Source organism: Salvelinus namaycush, chromosome 1 (assembly GCF_016432855.1).
Source record: "Salvelinus namaycush isolate Seneca chromosome 1, SaNama_1.0, whole genome shotgun sequence".
Classification (NCBI taxonomy): Eukaryota; Metazoa; Chordata; class Actinopteri; order Salmoniformes; family Salmonidae; genus Salvelinus; species Salvelinus namaycush.
The window spans coordinates 34,894,002-34,912,264 of NC_052307.1; the positions used below are offsets into that span (position 1 = coordinate 34,894,002).

Sequence of the window (18,263 nt, forward strand, 5' to 3'; positions counted from 1 at the left end):
AATGCTGGCGGTGCTTTCACTCTAGTGGTAGCATGAGACGGAGTCTACAACCCACACAAGTGGCTCAGGTAGTGCAGCTCATCCAGGATGGCACATCAATGCGAGCTGTGGCAAGAAGGTTTGCTGTGTCTGTCAGCGTAGTGTCCAGAGCATGGAGGCGCTACCAGGAGACAGGCCAGTACATCAGGAGACGTGGAGGAGGCCGTAGGAGGGCAACAACCCAGCAGCAGGACCGCTACCTCCGCCTTTGTGCAAGGAGGAGTACTGCCAGAGCCCTGCAAAATGACCTCCAGCAGGCCACAAATGTGCATGTGTCTGCTCAAACGGTCAGAAACAGACTCCATGAGGGTGGTATGAGGGCCCGACGTCCACAGGCTCAATATTAGGAAGGTTTTCCTAATGTTTGGTGTACTCTGTGTACATTTCCACACTGAGGTTGGAGTAATACAGTGAAATTGTAAAAATTATGATAATGACGTTTTAGTGTAAGAGCTGTTTGAAAATACCTGAAATTTCAGCCTGTTTTGGTGGGATGGAGTTTTGGCCTGTCTGGTGACATCACCAGGCGGTATAAGTTAATATACCAATAACAAAGGGTTTCAAACCTCTGCCAATATCAGAGTTTCCTGGTTACATATCTCTCTCATTAGGCTTGACCAATTAGACCCATATCTCAGACCACTCCCAGGAGTGAAAATTAATTATAATATTATTAATTATGTCCATCTTGTCCTGTCAAACTCTGTCCCATCCCGATAAAAATCACTTCCGACCCATACAAATTTTTATGCGCAGCCTGTTTGTAGCTGGATACTTTCGAGTCGCGTTGGAGACAATTTGAGCTAACCCTAACCTTTTCCTAACCTTAACCTAATTATCCCAACCTACCACGTTAATTCTCCTAACCTGCTACGAAAAGTCACTTCTTATAGTCAAAACCGGAAGATATTCCCTGAGAAGTCTTTGTTTCCACTAATGCGATACAGGCGCTCTGCGCGGGAGGAGCCGAGCAACTGCTCGTTTTGGCTGCTGCTCAGCGCTCACGAGACAGTTGCCTGTACACAACTGATAACAACCAAATGAGAACCCGCAAGAGTCCTCTTCCCGCTTGTAGCAAAATTCTTGCTTAAGAAATTGCTATTTGCTAAGAAGCTGTTTTTAACCATTTTAATATTTTAAAAAATAACACTCACTAATTATTTGATTTTGAGATAAAAATTGCTAAATTGGCCCTTTAACAACTCCAAAGCAATTGCGTGTGGCACACAAACCACTGACTCACTGCATTTTTCTATTTTCAAGACACCTGCTGGTACAGTAACTCTTAACTGCTCGTGAGGTGTCCTAAATACAGTATCTGTCGCCTAGGTGGGACTCTTATGACTAAAGAGGCTTAATGTATAGCTTTTATTTTTACCCATAAGGATAGATGTAAAGTCTTTATTCTCAACACTTACAACCAATTTCTACTCTTAGGCACTTTGTGGATACGACCCCAGTTTTAATGCGCTGTTTTTATTTTTGCACTGGACTGTAGACACAGCCCGTCTGGTTGGTTGAAGAGGTGTAGGCAAACCTTTGTCTGGAGCGTATCCGTTTGAAACCACCTGTTGCAGTTGACAATTCTCCTCGTCCTTACAATCTGGGGGGCCTGGTCCTGTGCTGCTTCTATCATTTTGTGTTTTTTGACCTTCTCAGCCTCAACAGAATGTAAACGTTTATTTTGTATAGCGATTTGTGATATATAATTCATGTTGGGCATTCAGGATCTATGCTGGGGTTATGTGCTTGACTTTCATGCCCTGGTTGCCTTGTGTCCCTCACTCGTTCTCTCGCTCTCTCTCCTCTCACAGTGTGTGCTGTACCTCTGGTCACTCAAGATCAATCACCCGACCACACTCTTCCTCCTGCGAGGGAACCACGAGTGCCGGCACCTCACAGAGTACTTCACCTTCAAACAGGAATGTAAGTATACTGTCACTGCAGCATGATATGTCACACCAATGAGGGCAAGCCTAATGTGACGCAACACCGTAGGGTACTACTTAGAGATCAAAGGCCCTCTGCAACCGAGAGAAGCAGACTTGGCCCTACTCTGCAAACAGACATAAAGTACATACTTGAAGGGGACATTCTTCCCCCTAGCTCTATGGCTTATTGATGCTCTTATTGTAGTGCAGTATTATTTGTGGCTGGTGAGTTTAGCAAACGTTCAGTGACAGACAAAAGAGACAAACCAAGCGATAAACAGACACTCAGACAGAGAGACGGAGTCATTCACAGAGACAGACGCACGCACACAGGCACAAAGAGACAGACAGACCCCTCCCTGCCTGTGCCCGGTGGCTGTCTCCCTGATTGAACAGCCTCCCTCTACAATGACACATCAGGATCAGGAAGCCTGTCAGTCACAGTTCCCAATAGTAACATCTCATTTGTTCAGATGTCTTTATCCATCGTGCATAGAGACCACGTCTCCTCTTCATGGTGCAGCCAGGCGGCGAGCTGCTGAGGCATGGAGAGCAGCCAGCCATGCAGATGACGTTATTCAGACAGTTACACACAATGAAAGAGAGCTGACACACCCACAAGGTGTGTGTTTTGTGCACGCGTATGGGTATGTGTGCGTGAACACTTATCGCTGTGCATTCAAGTGGCGGCACAGGTGTGAGGCATTAGTATGCAAACCTCATCAAATAAACCAACCTTACTTTGGCGGACAGGGCAGGAGAGGCAGCAACAACATTGGCCAACAGCATTTGAATGGGAAGAACCTATTGGAAAGAAAGATGCTTCAGTCTAATTAGTTTCTAATGAATGCATTCATTAGCATGCATTTAAACTAATTGACAAGCGCTGGGCTGACAGAGGCAGTTAGCATTAAGCAGCAGATGGCACCACTGATAAGTGTTGCTCTTTTCTTCAGGATGAAAGTCAACATACTGTAAAAATAGACTGCTGCCCTCCTGCTTTAGATTTAGGTGGCGTTCCAGGTCGTCGTTTAGCAGTCACGCTGCACACCCGAAGATTTCTAGATCATGTTAATGTGGTTTCTGGGATGTTTCTCCAGGTGTTGCGAGATCGGATCATCTGAGAAAAGATGACCTGGAACACCACCGGAGAGAGTGTGTGTGCCTGTATGTCTCTCAGGCATTTTGAGAAGCGACAGGTCTAAGACACAGGGCGTGTTCTAAATGGCACCCTATTCCTTATGTAGTGCACTGCTTCTGACCCGAGCCCTACGGGTGCCAGTTGGGACACAGAGTGCGCCTAACCGTTGAGCCCAGTCAGTGCGTGTCTGTTGTTACTAAAGCCTGGTCTCGTAACAGCAGCACTGATCCACCCTGGTCCAGCCCCATCTGTCAGGACCTTATTACTTCTCCTCTCCGGATGTCCTTCTTACGCAGCCATGAGTTAATGTAACTAACAACAGTTTAGCTCTGGGTCCTTTATGCACCTTGGGGAGATGCATGGCTTTTTCACTTGATCGGTTACATCTTTAGCTGTAGATTAAATTAGCTGGGCTGTTGTCTAGCCCGAGTATTTCAAAGAGACTTGCTGTTTGACTGTTGTTGTTTTGGTTGGTTCTTCAGCCTTTGGGTTTGTGCAAGGCTATTGCAAGACTGATAAATTAACTTCTGTGTTGCTAGAAAGGCCTCTGAATATTTGAACCATATCAGGAAGCACGAGTTCCATACGAACTGACTTCAAACCCTGAAGGCAAAATGAAGGGAGTGCGGTGCCATGCTCTCTCCCTTCCCTACCTTGGAATAGTTTGAATGCTACTCTCTCTCACCCCGGGGACTCACAGATTATCTTGCTTTCCTTGAGCTCTCATTGAGAATGGCCCCTGTCCAGCACTAAGCATTTTATGCTGAACAAAAATATAAACACAACCTGTAGTGTTCGTTTCATGAGCTGAAATAAAAATAAATCTTCGATACACACAAAAAGCTTATCTCTCAAATGTTGCGCACAAATTTGTTTACATCCCTGTGAGTGAGAATTTCCCCTTTGCCAAGATAATCCATCCACCTGACAGGTGTGGCATATCAAGAAGCTGATTAAACTGCATGATCATTTCACAGGTGCACCTTGTGCTGGGGACAATAGGCCACTTTAAAATGTGCAGTTTGGTCACACAGCACAATGCCACAGATGTCTCAAGTTTCGAGGGAGCATGCAATTGGCATGCTGACTGCAGGAATGTCCACCAAAGATTTTGCTGTGGGTGGAAACAAGTGTTATAACTCGCCAGTTGTCACATTCGCTGAGGTTTCCGATCTTTGGCCCAGATCTTGCTAAAGAGATCAGTCAGCACCTTGGTAGCGGTGTTGTCATCAGCTTTAAGTAGCTCAGCCTGCTGAGAGAATCCCTGGTGCTTTGCCACTCTTCATAGCCTTGATGGCTGCTTGGACCTCTGCTTCAACTGGTGGGTCGGTGTCTATACCATCAATCTCATCCGAGGGTGGTGGGTCTGCTGGATCATTAGGCTTTGGCCAGTTGAGGACCTCTTGAGGCCAGTTGAGGACCTCTCAATCTTGCAGTTTGTTCCTCTTTGGTTGTTAACATTTTACCTTGTCTTTGACTGGCATTGTGTGGTTGCTAACTTGGCCACAGAGCTGTCTTTTGATCTTATATACAGTGCTTAGTTCTCCTCTTGCTGCAGCTTGTTCTGCCTTACAGGCCAATTCCTGGACAAAGGCTCTCTTATCCCTTCAAGCACTCATTTTATGTCTTTGTCCATGGTCTTGTATTCTTGCTGTGCTCGCACAATCAGCCTGGGGGATTTTTTGCTCAGCAGTTTTTTGCCCAGCCTTCTCATCTATACTGAATACAAATATAAACGCAACAATTTCTATGATTTTACTGAGTTACAGTTCATATAAGGAAATCAATTAATTTAAATAAATTCATTAGGCCCTAATCTATGGATTTCACACGACTGGGCAGGGGTGCAGCCATGGGTGGGAGCCCGGCATAGCCAATCAGAATACGTTTTTTTCCCTCACAAAAGGGCTTTATTACAGACAGAAATACTCCTCAGTTTCAACGGCTCTCCGGGTGACTGGTCTCAGACGATCCCGCAGGTGAAGAAAGACGGATGTGGAGGTCCTGGGCTGGCGGGGTTACACATGGTCTGCGGTTGTGAGGCGGGTTGGTCCAAATTCTCTAAAATGACGTTGGAGGCGACTTTTGGTAAAGAAATTAACATTCAATTCTCTGGCAACCGCTCTTGTGGACATTCCTGCAGTCAGTATGTCAATCTGTGGCATTGTGTTGTGTGACAAAACTGCACATCTCGGAGTGGCCTTTTATTGTCCTTAGCACAAGGTGCACCTGTGTAATGATCATGTTGTTTATTCAGTTTATTGATATGCCACACCTGTCAGGTGGATGGATTGTATTGTATTTTGAAGTTTCAAACATGGTGCGGACGTTCCATGCTCCAAGGCAGGCTGTGGTTTTGGGCCCAAGAGAACTTATCGCGCTCCTGATTTCTCGGGTGGGGCTTTCATCTGGTCAGTGTTGTGAAAGACAAGTTACACTCAATCTGATAAAACTTGTCTATTAGGCCTGAAGTAAAAGAAGCTTAAGCAATCACCTAGGAGGACACGACATCCCCTGCGGAGTAGCTAGTAACTGTGGAGGTAGTGGTTGAAAACATATAGGTTACCAGGCCCAAATGACGGATGTGGGAGCCACAAACCAAAACAACACCCTCTGAAAACCCAGGCTATAGCTAATTGAGATGATTCCCTAGCAGTTATTTTGGCATGCATGGTTTTTCTGGATCAAAAAGTGGCTTAGGTGGTGGGTGGAGGCAATGGTCAGCCCCAATTATTGAGACCCCCATCTTGGCCCCCATTTCTGTGTTTTTAAAGCAAACTTTTTGCAATTCTACACATTTTGCCATGGAGCTGAGAGAAAATGTTGCAGGTTTAAAGCAATTTTTTTATGCAATTCAATGCTTAAACATTATAACAAAATCAATCTCCTGAATTCAGGCGCACCGGTTTGAGTTTGTGAAGGACCTCAACGCTGCTGTGTTTTTTACGCTCAACAGTTTCCTGTGTGTGTCAAGAATGGTCCACCAGCCAAAGGACATCCAGCCAACTTGACACATCTGTGGAAAGCATTGGAGCCGGGGCCAGCATCCCTGTGGAACGCTTTCGACACCTTGTAGAGTCCATGCCCGACGAATTGAGGCTGTTCTTAGGGCAAAAAAAAAAATCGTAATATTAGGAAGGTGTTCCTAATATTTTGTACACTATGTATCTAGGTCCATTATCTTTTCTACATACTTTATATATGATTTTGGTCATAAAGTTTACACTGAAATTGTTTTCCAATCCCGAAAATATATAAAAAATTATATATATATTTTTTACACTTTCACTTATGCAGAAAAAACCTGGCATCTAGTGAAGCTTAGCTTGACCTTGGTTACAATTGAAGTGGTACTGCCTCATTTAATCAAGAGTTTAGCAAGCGCAAGTAGATGCTCTCTGAAAGCGATAATGAACCATATCTTATGTGAATCCCCTGTTCCATGTTTAGGTAAGATCAAGTACTCAGAGCGTGTGTACGATGCCTGCATGGAAGCCTTTGACTGCCTGCCACTCGCTGCTCTCCTCAACCAACAGTTCCTGTGTGTACATGGTGGGCTCTCACCAGAAATCAACTGCCTAGACGACATTAGGAAAGTAAGTCCGTGTTTGACTACAAACTAAGTTTGGATGAATTTAAACTCAGCAAAAAAAGAAACTGCCCTTTTTCAGGACCCTGTCTTTCAAAGATAATTCGTAAAATCCAAATAACTTCATAGATCTTCATTGTAAAGGGTTTAAACACTGTTTCCCATGCTTGTTCAATGAACCATACACCACCATTAATGAACATGCACCTGTGGAACGTCGTAAAGACACTAGCAGCTTACAGACTGTAGGAAATTAAGGTAACCGTTATGAAAACTTAGGACACTGAAGAAGCCTTTCTACTGACTCTGAAAAACGCCAAATGAAAGATGCCCAGGGTCCCTGTTCATCTGCATGAACGTGCCTTAGGCATGCTGCAAGGAGGCATGAGGACTGCAGATGTGGCCAGGGCAATAAATTGTAATGTCTGTACTGTGAGGCACCTAAGACAGCTCTACAGAGAGACGGGATGGACAGCTGATCATCCTCGTAGTGGCAGGCCACGTGTAACAACACCTACACAGGATCGGTACATCCGAACATCACACCTGTGGGACAGGTACAGGATGGCATCAACAACTGCCCGAGTTACACCAGGAACGTACAATCCCTCCATCATTGCTCAGACTGTCTGCAATAGGCTGAGAGAGGCTGGACTGAGGGCTTGTAGGCCTGTTGTAAGGCAGGTCCTCACCAGTCATTACCGGCAACAACGTCGCCTATGGGCACAAACCCACCGTCGCTGGACCAGACAGGACTGGCAAAAAGTGCTCTTCACAGATGAGTCGCGGTTTTGTCTCACCAGGGGTGATGGGTCGGATTCGTGTTTATTGTCGAAGGAATGAGCGTTACACCGAGGCCTGTGCTTTGGAGCGGGATCGATTTGGAGGTGGAGGGTCCGTCATGGTCTGGGGCGGCGTGTCACAGCATCATCGGACTGAGCTTATCATTGCAGGCAATCACAACGCTGTGCGTTACAGGGAAGACATCCTTCTCCCTCATGTGGTACCCTTCCTGCAGGCTCATCCTGACATGACCCTCCAGCATGACAATGCCATACTGCTCTTTCTGTGCGTGATTTCCTGCAAGACAGGAATGTCAGTGTTCTGCCATGGCCAGCGAGGAGCCCGGATCTCAATCCCATTGAGCACGTCTGGGAACTGTTGGATTGGAGGGTGAAGGCTAGGGCCATTCCCCCCCGAAATGTCCGGGAACTTGCAGGTGCCTTGGTGGAAGAGTGGGGTAACATCTCACAGCAAGAACTGGCAAATCTGGTGCAGTCCACGAGGAGGAGATGCACTGCAGTACTTAATGCAGCTGGTGGCCACACCAGATACTGACTGTTACTTTTGATTTTGACCCCCCCCCCCCCCCCCTTTGTTCAGGGGCACATTATTCCATGTCTGTTAGTCACATGTCTGTGGAACTTGATCAGTTTTATGTCGGTTGTTGAATCTTATGTTCATACAAATATTTACACATGTTAAGTTTGCTGAAAATAAACGCAGTTGACAGTGAGAGGACGTTTCTTTATTTGCTGAGTTTAGTAGATTTAAAAAATGTGTGATCAATCAACTTTCTTTGACTCACGGTGCTGTGCGTGTGTGTCTGCGCTCCACAGTTAGACAGGTTTAAGGAGCCTCCAGCATTCGGCCCTATGTGTGACCTGATCTGGGCTGACCCAGGAGAGGACTACGGCAGTGAGAAGACAGCAGAACACTTCAACCACAACTCTGTTCGAGGCTGCTCCTACTTTTTCAGGTATGCTACCTGCTCTATATCAAGGTTCAGCTACATAAGAAACTTATATGGCCACAGCTATTTTCAGGTCTCTCCAGAGATGTTCGATCGGTTCAAGTCTGGGCTCTGGCTGGGCCACTCAAGGACATTCAGAGACTTGTCCCGAAGATACTCCTGTGTTGTCTTGGCTGTGTGCTTAGGGTTGTTGTCCTTTTGGAAGGTGAACCTTCACCCCAGTCTGAGGTCCTGAGCGCTCTGGAGCAGGTTTTCATCAAGGTTCTCTCTGTACTTTGCCTTGTTCATCTTTCCCTTGATCCTGATTAGTCTCCCAGTCCCTGTCGCTGTAAAACATCCCCACAGCATGATGCTGCCACGACCATGCTTCACCGTAGGGATGGTATTGGTCAATTGATGAGCGGTGCCTGGTTTCCTCCAGACATGACGCTTGGTTTCATCAGACCAAATAATCTTGTTTTCCACGGTCTGAGTCATGTAGGTGCCTTTTGGCAAACTCCAAGTCAGCTGTCCTGTGCCTTTTACTGAGGAGTGGCTTTCGTCTGGCCACTCTACCATAAAGGCCTGATTGGTGGAGTGCTGCAGAGATGGTTGTCCTTCTGGAAGGAGCTCTGTCAGAGTGACCATCGGGTTCTTGGTCCCCTCACAGACCAAGGCGCTTCTTCCCCAATTGCTCAGTTTAGCCTGGCGTCCAGCTCTAGGAAGAGTCTTGAAAGTTCCAAGCTTCTTCAATTTAAGAATGATGGAGGCCTCTATTCCCCAGATCTGTGCCTCGACACAATCCTGTTTCAAAGCTCTACAGACAATTCCTTCGACCTCATGGCTTGGTTTTTGCTTTGACGTGCACTGTCTGTCAAAGTGTGGGACCTTATATAGACAGGTGTGTGCCTTTCCAAATCTTGTCCAATCAATTGAATTTATCACAGGTGGACTCCAATCAAGTTGTAGAAACATCTCAAGGATGATCATTGGAAACAGGATGCACCTGAACTCAATTTTGAGTCTCATAGCAAGGGTCTGAATACTTATGTAAAGAAGGTATTTCAGTTTTTTCAACCTTTTTGGTTTGTCATTATGCAGTATTGTGTGTAGATTGATGAGGGAAAAATAGTATTTAGTCCATTTTAGAATAAGGCTGTAATGTAACAAAAGTGAATGGGTCTGAATACTTTCCGAATGCACTGTATATCTCTTTCCGCTGTTGACGGGTTTTTGCCACGCTAACTAAATGCAGGTGTCCGGCTAATTGCCCGAGCAGTCTTTGATGAGAGGTGGAGTAGGCTGGTGGGGTCATTGTAGAAACCCAAGTAAAAGCCGGTCAGCCACATAGATGGGCTGCTTCCCAAATGGCACCTTATTGCCTATATAGTGCACTACCTTCGGCTACGGCCCATAGAGCGCTGATCCAGGAAGCACACTGTTTAGGGAATAGGGTGCCATTTGGGATTCACACCAAGTCTGCTCTCCTGTGGCTGTGGCCTACTGGCTGCCTCTGGAGCAGCTATAAGAGTCCATAAATACCACAGCCCCCCTTGGCACTGTTCTGCTCTGGCCTCAGTGGTTCAATTAAACACTCCCTACCTCCCAGGCCAGAGGGCAAGAGACTGACAGGAATTCCAAATGTATTTCCAAAAGTAAAGAACAGCCAGAAAAATGCTTCTAATGGCCACACGCTGTTCCTCAAAGAATGTTGGTCATATCTCACACTACATGGTTGCCAGACTGACTCTGTGAGGTCCAGCTTTAACCTCACTCCACTGGCTGTTCTAATTGGCTGTTTTTCTCTCTCTCTTGCCTTGCAGTTACCCGGCAGTATGTGACTTTTTGATAAATAATAACTTGCTGTCGGTAATAAGAGCACACGAAGCACAGGATGCAGGGTAAGTTTCACTGTTTACAGAGTAATACATTTAACCGTATAACGGATTTACATACGGCGAAAAAAAAGAAAAAAAATGTATAAGTTGTACCCCTTGTAATAATATTAAACAATCTTAGGACAACACCTAGCGACCTAGAACATGGGTTGCTGCTGTGAAAGGCCAACAGCCTACACATCGCACCAATAGGGTAAATCTACTTGGTGGGAATTATAAAGTGGCTCATATAGCGAGCATCGCTACAGTGCCCTTTCCGAACGGGAGGCACGTCCCTGCGCTTTGACTACTCGGCACCCTAGTACGTCCTGGCCGTGCGTTCGTTCCGATACCCTCACGGCCGTCTTCCCACTTCTGCCACCAGTGTAGCAAACGGCGTGGCAGGGAATCAAAACCGGGTCACTGGTGTGAAAGGCCAGAGGGTAAAACCTCTTGGTGGCAATTGTAACGCTGCTCATATAGCGAGGATCATGATAGTATAATGGTTTTGGAATGACAGATCCACTAGATCCACTAATCCAGTTTTAGTCACAGGTGCATAGATCGACCATTTTTAATAGTTGATGTGCTGCTGATAGCAGTCTACTAAACTAATCAGACGTGTTCTTACTATACTGAGCTGCTTCAGTTTCTGCTTGAACTATTTAGCTTGAATTCGACACGTCTCCCACTACCGTACAACTAAGACGGCTGAAGCAAGCGCGCACCTTTTTTTCAGCGAATGTAGTTATTCTGTAGTAGTTCCCCTAACCACGCAGGTAGCCTAGTGGTTAGAGGGTTGGGCCAGTAACTGAAAGGTTGCTAGATCGAATCCCCGCGCTGACAAGGTAAAAATCCGTCGTTCTGCCCCTGAACAAGGCAGTTAACCCACCGTTCCTAGGCCGTTATTGTAAATAATAATTTATTCTTAACTGACTTGCCTAGTTAAATAAAGGTTAAATAAAAATTTATTGAACTGCCTCCTAGCAAGAGGCCATTGTGTTACTATTAGCAGAAATAAAGGCTATTGCGCACCCGATTTTGATACCAAGCATCATGATATCATTCTGCAAGGTAGGCCTACATTTAATTGGCATGTTCTTTTTAAGGATAACCTTTAGAATTTACTGTTTTGGCATGCTTTTCCATATTGCAGATTTTATAGGGCCCTATATATACTGTATCTTACCTTAAGAAGTGTTTACCTCAGGCTGACTTCTGGCATCTATTGGTGCAATGTTCCATAAATGTCCAAATCAACTTAAAGTATCTACAAAATACGTTTTTTGCAGCGACAACAATCTGTAAGGCTACAGCTAACATGTTTTCCTTTTACCGTTTGCGATTCACAAATTATTTGATTCACCTCGATTGAACAGAACCCTAACTATTACAATGGCAAAGCGAATCATTCGATTTCTCAAAAAGAATTGTTAAAAAGAATCGATTCATATTAATTAAATGATTCGCTCAATTTTATATATATATATATTATTTTTTTTACTATTTTGAGAAATGTGAAGCATCTGTTGTACAGTGCATTACATTTGTATGGCCTTACAAAAAAATGTTGCTCTCTCTTCACCATTTTATTTCTCAAACTAAGGTAATTTTGTCTCTCATCCCAGGTATCGGATGTACAGAAAAAGCCAGACTACAGGCTTTCCATCATTAATTACAATCTTCTCAGCACCAAATTACCTAGATGTATACAACAACAAAGGTTTGTGTACTCTTTATATCAAGACTGTGATGTGTTATATGCAGTGTAGTACGTGCCTTTCTGCTGTTGTAAAGAGCCAATTTCTGTTTACCATCAAACGTCACGTTCGAGTGAGGCGCCTATCCCTACATCAAAAATCTCTGTAACAGGATAGCTAACGTTGATGTCGGGACCTTGACAAACTTCCAGTGAGTGAGTGAAGACAATGAAAACATGCAAGACTGGTTGCTATAGCTATGTTCAACAAGTATATTATTCTTCTGGCTTTATCTAGCTCTATTTGTGATAGTTTACTTTGCGTTGCTGGCTTGCTAGGTAATCAACCCTTTTGACGACATCTGCGATGTTGTAGACGATAACCATCTGATTACATGCTTGTTAACTTGCGCGAACTGAATTTGAAGTTGCATGTGATCGTATCCTCTTCCACGTAAACAAACTTTCTGATGCACACGTGTGGCCAACTATTCATGACGGGGCCGGGAAATGGGTCTATAGCTGTTGTCTGCTGGCTGGCATACAACCACAGGGTCAGGTTTCACAAGTCTGGGATTTTGATTCCCGTCCCTTCTCTGACCTTTCCGCCCCTCCAGGTCCACTTGGGCTGTCCCCAAAATATGACAACACTTGGCTCGTATTGTTTGCAGGTGACACATTTAGTCTGTTAGTCAGAATGGCTAACTTGATCATTCTTTTGTTCTTTACATCTCACTCCAACTTCCAGCTGCTGTGTTAAAGTATGAGAACAATGTGATGAACATTCGGCAGTTCAACTGCTCCCCCCACCCCTACTGGCTGCCCAACTTCATGGACGTCTTCACCTGGTCTCTGCCCTTTGTTGGAGAGAAAGGTATGTAATGTGCTCCCTGTCCATAATCAGTGTTTTTGTCAGAGTTAAGAACGTGCCAGTAGAATTCCAGGAATGAGCATTGGAACATTCTAGCATGAGAGAGGGGTGTGTTTTGGTGCTAAAAATGCAACTACAAAAAAAAAAAAACAGTACTAGGTCTGCACCCTTAAAGATGTAGCAAAGAGTGTTTTGTTGGTGGTGCTAACTGAGTTGTGGCGGTACCTCCCTTCTCCGCACAGTGACAGAGATGCTGGTGAACGTGCTGAACATCTGCTCAGATGATGAACTCATGTCAGAAGGAGACGACCTGTGTGGAGGTAAGAGGAACAGCCAGGATTTAATGAGGCACGTTTAAGTCCCCCGCACCCCTCCTAACTCCACATTATCACGAGTGTTAAGAAGGTAAAGCTGGTAGCTTCATTTTTCATTACAGCTGGTTCATCCACAGCGTGTCATAACAGCTCTGTCAGACAAACACACGCAGTCTCATGTCTGGAGATCATCTAGAACATCTCAGGAGTCACTAGAGATCTGACGGAGCTCAACACGACATTCCACTGTACGCTCCTCTCCTTTACTCCTCTCCCCTCCGCTCCCTGTCCTCCGCTCCCTCCTCCGCCTCCTCCTCCTCCTCTGTTCCCCTCTACTTCCTTCCTTTTCTCCTCTTTACTCTCCTTTCTTCCCTCTGTTCCCTTACTTTTCTCATTTTTTCCCACCTTCCTCTGCTCTATGATGTTCACAGACTATTTCAAGCAGTAGAAAGCATTATAATGCCCAACCAAATGCTTAGAATATTTTATTGTTGTGTTTTATGAGAAGACGGTGGAATCCCAGCAGTGCGCAAGGAGGTGATCCGGAACAAGATCCGAGCCATCGGGAAAATGGCCAGAGTCTTCTCTGTTCTCAGGTGAAAAAGCCTTTCGCTCTCTCTGTCTCGTCATCACACACGACAGCATAAAGGCTGAACTAAATGGCACACTATTCCCTATATAGTGCACTGCGTTTGACCAGGGTCCATAGGGCTCTGGTCAAAAGTTGTGCACTATACAGGTAATAGGTTGCCATTTTGGACACAACCATACTGAAAAGGGAAAGTCAGACTTGGAGTGAATGGAGCAGAGAGGGATGGGAATAGACTGGAGTCTCTATTTTTAGTTGAGACTAGAATGAGTCTAGTTTATGAAATGAGTGAAGTCAGTTTGAAAGTGCACAATGACTTCATGTTTGAAAACACAGTGCTGCTTTTCGGTAAGGATGAATGAACAGGCAACAGTGAGTCACGAGGCAGCACACGGTGAGGCTGCATAATGCCATTAGACATGATTCCAGATTAATGCTGTCTCTGTGATTAGCCTGCCACACAACTGCAATGGGGAGAGGGAGATATGTAGATCAGCACAGAGATCCTATAATTCAAGTCTGTTCTAGAAGTAGGCCTATTTCTATATAGAGCAGGCTGTCTTTCACAGTGGCCCATATACAGAGATATCATGGGATGCTGCAGCTGCCACAGCTCTGTATGAGCAGAAATTATGAGTGTTTTAACATATGTAAACTCAGCAAAAAAATAAACGTCCTCATTGTCAACTGCGTTTATTTTCAGCAAACTTAACATGTGTAAATATTTGTATGAACATAAGATTCAACAACTGAGACATAAACTGAACAAGTTCCACAGACATGTGACTAACAGAAATGGAATAATGTGTCCCTGAACAAAGGGGGGGTCAAAATCAAAAGTAACAGTCACTATCTGGTGTGGCCACCAGCTGCATTAAGTACTGCAGTGCATCTCCTCATGGACTGCACCAGATTTGCCAGTTCTTGCTGTGAGATGTTACCCCACTCTTCCACCAAGGCACCTGCAAGTTCCCGGACATTTCTGGGGGGAATGGCCCTAGCCTTCACCCTCCAATAAAACAGGTCCCAGATGTGCTCAATGGGATTGAGATCCGGGCTCTTCGTGGCCGTGGAAAAACACTGACATTCCTGTCTTGCAGGAAATCACACATAGAACGAGCAGTATGGCTGGTGGCATTGTCATGCTGGAGGGTCATGTTAGGATGAGCCTGCAGGAAGGGTACCAGAATGAGGGAGGAGGATGTATTCCCTGTAACGCACAGCGTTGAGATTGCCTGCAATGACAACAAGCTCAGTCCGATGATGCTGTGACACACCGCCCCAGACCATGACGGACCCTCCTCCTCCAAATCGGTCCCACTCCAGAGTTCAGGCCTCGGTGTAACGCTCATTCCTTCGATGATAAACGTGAATCCGACCATCACCTCTGGTGAGACAAAACTGAGACTCGTCTGTGAAGAGCACCTTTTGCCAATCCTGTCTGGTCCAGCGACGGTGGGTTTGTGCCCATAGTCCCATTGTTGCCGGTGATGTCTGGTGAGGACCTGCCTTACAACAGGCCTACAAGCCCTCAGTCCAGCCTCTCTCAGCCTATTGCGGACAGTCTGAGCACTGATGGAGGGATTGTGCGTTCCTGGTGTAACTCGTCAGTTATTGTTGCCATCCTGTACCTGTCCCGCAGGTGTGATGTTCGGATGTACCGATCCTGTGCAGGTGTTGTTACACGTGATCTGCCACTGCAAGGACGATCAGCTGTCCGTCCTGTCTCCCTGTAGCGCTGTCTTAGGCGCCTCACAGTACGGACATTGCAATTTATTGCCCTGGCCACATCTGCAGTCCTCATGCCTCCTTACAGCATGCATAAGGCACGTTCACGCAGATGAGCAGGGACCCTGGGCATCTTTCTTTTGGTGTTTTTCAGAGTCAGTAGAAGGCTTCTTTAGTGTCCTATGTTTTCATAACGGTGACCTTAATTTCCTACCGTCTGTAAGCTGTTAGTGTCTTAACGACTGTTTCACAGGTGCATGTTCATTAATTGTTTATGGTTCATTGAACAAGTATGGGAAACAGTGTTTAAACCCTTTACAATGAAGATCTGTGAAGTTATTTGTATTTTTACAAATTGTCTTTGAAAGACAGGGTCCTGATAAAGGGATGTTTCTTTTTTTGCTGAGTTTAGTTACTAAAAGCTTTGTTAGATCTCTAAGGTGTTTGTGTCTCTCGCTCCCTCTTTCTCCCCTCTCTTTCTTCAGGGAGGAGAGTGAGAGTGTGCTGACACTCAAAGGACTGACCCCCACTGGGTCGCTGCCTCTAGGAGTGTTGTCAGGGGGCAAAGAGACCTTGCATACCGGTACGTGTCTCTCACCCCCTCAAACTCCCCTCTCCTCCCCCACCCTGCTGTCGCTGTCTTTCTCTATCTCTTTGATGCCCCCCTCCCCCTGTCCCCCATGCCCTAGGAGGGCTTTGGGGTGCCGTTTAATACTGTGCCATTCTCCCTGCGCTAACACAGGCTTAGCCCAACCGCACGGTAAACTGAAGGATGTACGCTTCACTGAACGTTTTGCAATTTTTACATTTCGTTATGGAAAACAAATCATAGACCCTGCTCCTCTGCGTTCCGTTTTCAATTATGCAGTCGAGAGGGAAACTATCAATGCCACTGAAGCCTACATATGGGACGCAGCCTTTGTCTGTCTGGGGCTCTGTGTCAAGCCAGCCGTCCACTTTGGGTAGTAGTCTCGAAAACCCGACCCGAGGCAACAGAGAATGGTTTCAATGACGGACTCTTTTGGCATAGAGGAACTACGTCACTGCCTAAAATACAGGGAATCTTCCCGACAAATCACGAGGCAGACATGCCAGAACATCGCGATTCAAAGCCAAAGTTTGCAGGCAAAACCTTTGTTGTGGTTTTAGTTGTAGCTGATGTGCCATCTAGTCAAATGGCTACCCAGACTATTGCATTGCCCCCCCACCCCCTCTTCTACACTGCTGCTACTCTGTTATTATCTATGCATAGTCACTTTAATAACTCTACCTACATGGACATATTACCTCAATTACCTCGACACCGGTGCTCCCGCACATTGACTCTGTACCGGTACACCTGTATATAGCCCCGCAATTGTTATTTACTGCTGTTCTTTAATTATTTGTTGTTCTTATTTCTTTTTTGGGGGTATATTCATAAAACTGCATTGTTGGTTAAGGGCTTGTAAGTAAGCGTTTCACTGTAAGGTGTTGTACCTGTTGTATTCAGCGCATGTGACAAATTTGATTTAATGCGAACTAGCCACTTAATGCACTCGTAAAAAAATTACCTCTTTGTTCTCCATCTTGCTAGCTACTATTTAGTATTTTATTAAAGCCGATAAAGTAGTAACGAAGGCAGTGTCGTAGTTTTTCTTTGCCAAAAGAGTAATTGAAACCAGACCCTAGTCACTGTGTTGCCTAGGGTCAGGTTTTCGAGACTAGTTGAGTAGAAGAGGAGGGGGACTGAGCTGTGGGCGTGCGGTTGGAGGGGGGCTGGACCGAAGAGGCCTGTCACTGATGTGGTCAACCAGCCCATCTAAAGGTCAACCAGCCCAGCCAGCTGGGGGAATACACACACACGGCGCAGGAGGACCTGGTCTGTCAGCAGGGAGGAGAGAAGGGAATGCTGGGGTTTGGGGGCTGGTCTCCTCCCAGGCGAGGCAGAGGTGTAGCGTATAGAATTAGAGCTGTAAGCATTGGGACGGAAACCACATGACATGACCTTTACCAGAATGACATTGTCTGTGTTTGCGTCCCAAATGGCATCCTATTCACAATAGAGTGCACGACTTTTGACCAGAGCCCTATAGGCAATGGTCAAAGGTATTGCATTATATATAGAATAGGGTGCCATTTAGGGGACGCACCCTGTGTCTGTCAGCCCCTCCAGTCAGATGTGTGCTCTGGTTCATTACATCCCCTGTTTGTTGTTTCTCTTCACTGCTTCTTAGCACTGCTCTAGTGACATTTTAGGGGTACGCTGTCCAGTTTTGACTGCAGTGCTCTTTAAAAACCTGCCGTGCCAAATTAAGAAGGGAAATGCCTTAGCCGAGCTATTTCTATTCCACTCCTTCTAAGATGTTTTATTGTCACACACACCGGATAGCTGCATCGAAATATGCCTTGCTCAAGGGCACATCAACTGATTTTTATTGATTTGTATTTCATTTTTAAAATTTTCACCTTGTCAGCTTGGGTATTAGAACCAGCGACTTTTCGGTTGCTGATTTTGAAATTCAACAGAGGGCCACATTTTTTGAGGGACTAATTGTTTGTTAAATCAATTTGCGGGGGCCACCCGAGTGGCGCAGCGGTCTAAGGCACTGCATTGCAGTGCTTGAGGCATCACTAAAGACCAGAGTTCGATCCTAGGCTGTGTTACATCTGGCCGTGACTGGGAGACACATGAGGCGGCGCACAATTGGCCCAGCGTCGTCCGGGTTAGGAGAGGGTTTGGCAGGCAGAGATTTCCTTGTCCCATTGCGTTC

At 45.7% G+C, this 18,263-nt stretch overlaps 1 protein-coding gene across 4 annotated transcripts in view; it reads left to right on the forward strand.

The window, feature by feature from the left end:
- Positions 1-18,263, forward strand: part of LOC120040599 (serine/threonine-protein phosphatase 2B catalytic subunit gamma isoform-like) — a 67,970-nt gene that overhangs the window by 44,982 nt on the left and 4,725 nt on the right. Inside the window, exons 4-12 of one of the 4 annotated variants that reach the window (XM_038985804.1) lie at positions 1,854-1,965; positions 6,562-6,707; positions 8,320-8,459; positions 10,256-10,333; positions 11,938-12,032; positions 12,757-12,882; positions 13,122-13,199; positions 13,699-13,789; positions 15,996-16,093. In XM_038985804.1, the coding sequence (XP_038841732.1) occupies positions 1,854-1,965; positions 6,562-6,707; positions 8,320-8,459; positions 10,256-10,333; positions 11,938-12,032; positions 12,757-12,882; positions 13,122-13,199; positions 13,699-13,789; positions 15,996-16,093 (964 nt within the window). The remainder of the gene's footprint in view (positions 1-1,853; positions 1,966-6,561; positions 6,708-8,319; positions 8,460-10,255; positions 10,334-11,937; positions 12,033-12,756; positions 12,883-13,121; positions 13,200-13,698; positions 13,790-15,995; positions 16,094-18,263) is intronic. The other 3 variants (XM_038985861.1, XM_038985718.1, XM_038985772.1) reach the window with 3 other exon arrangements.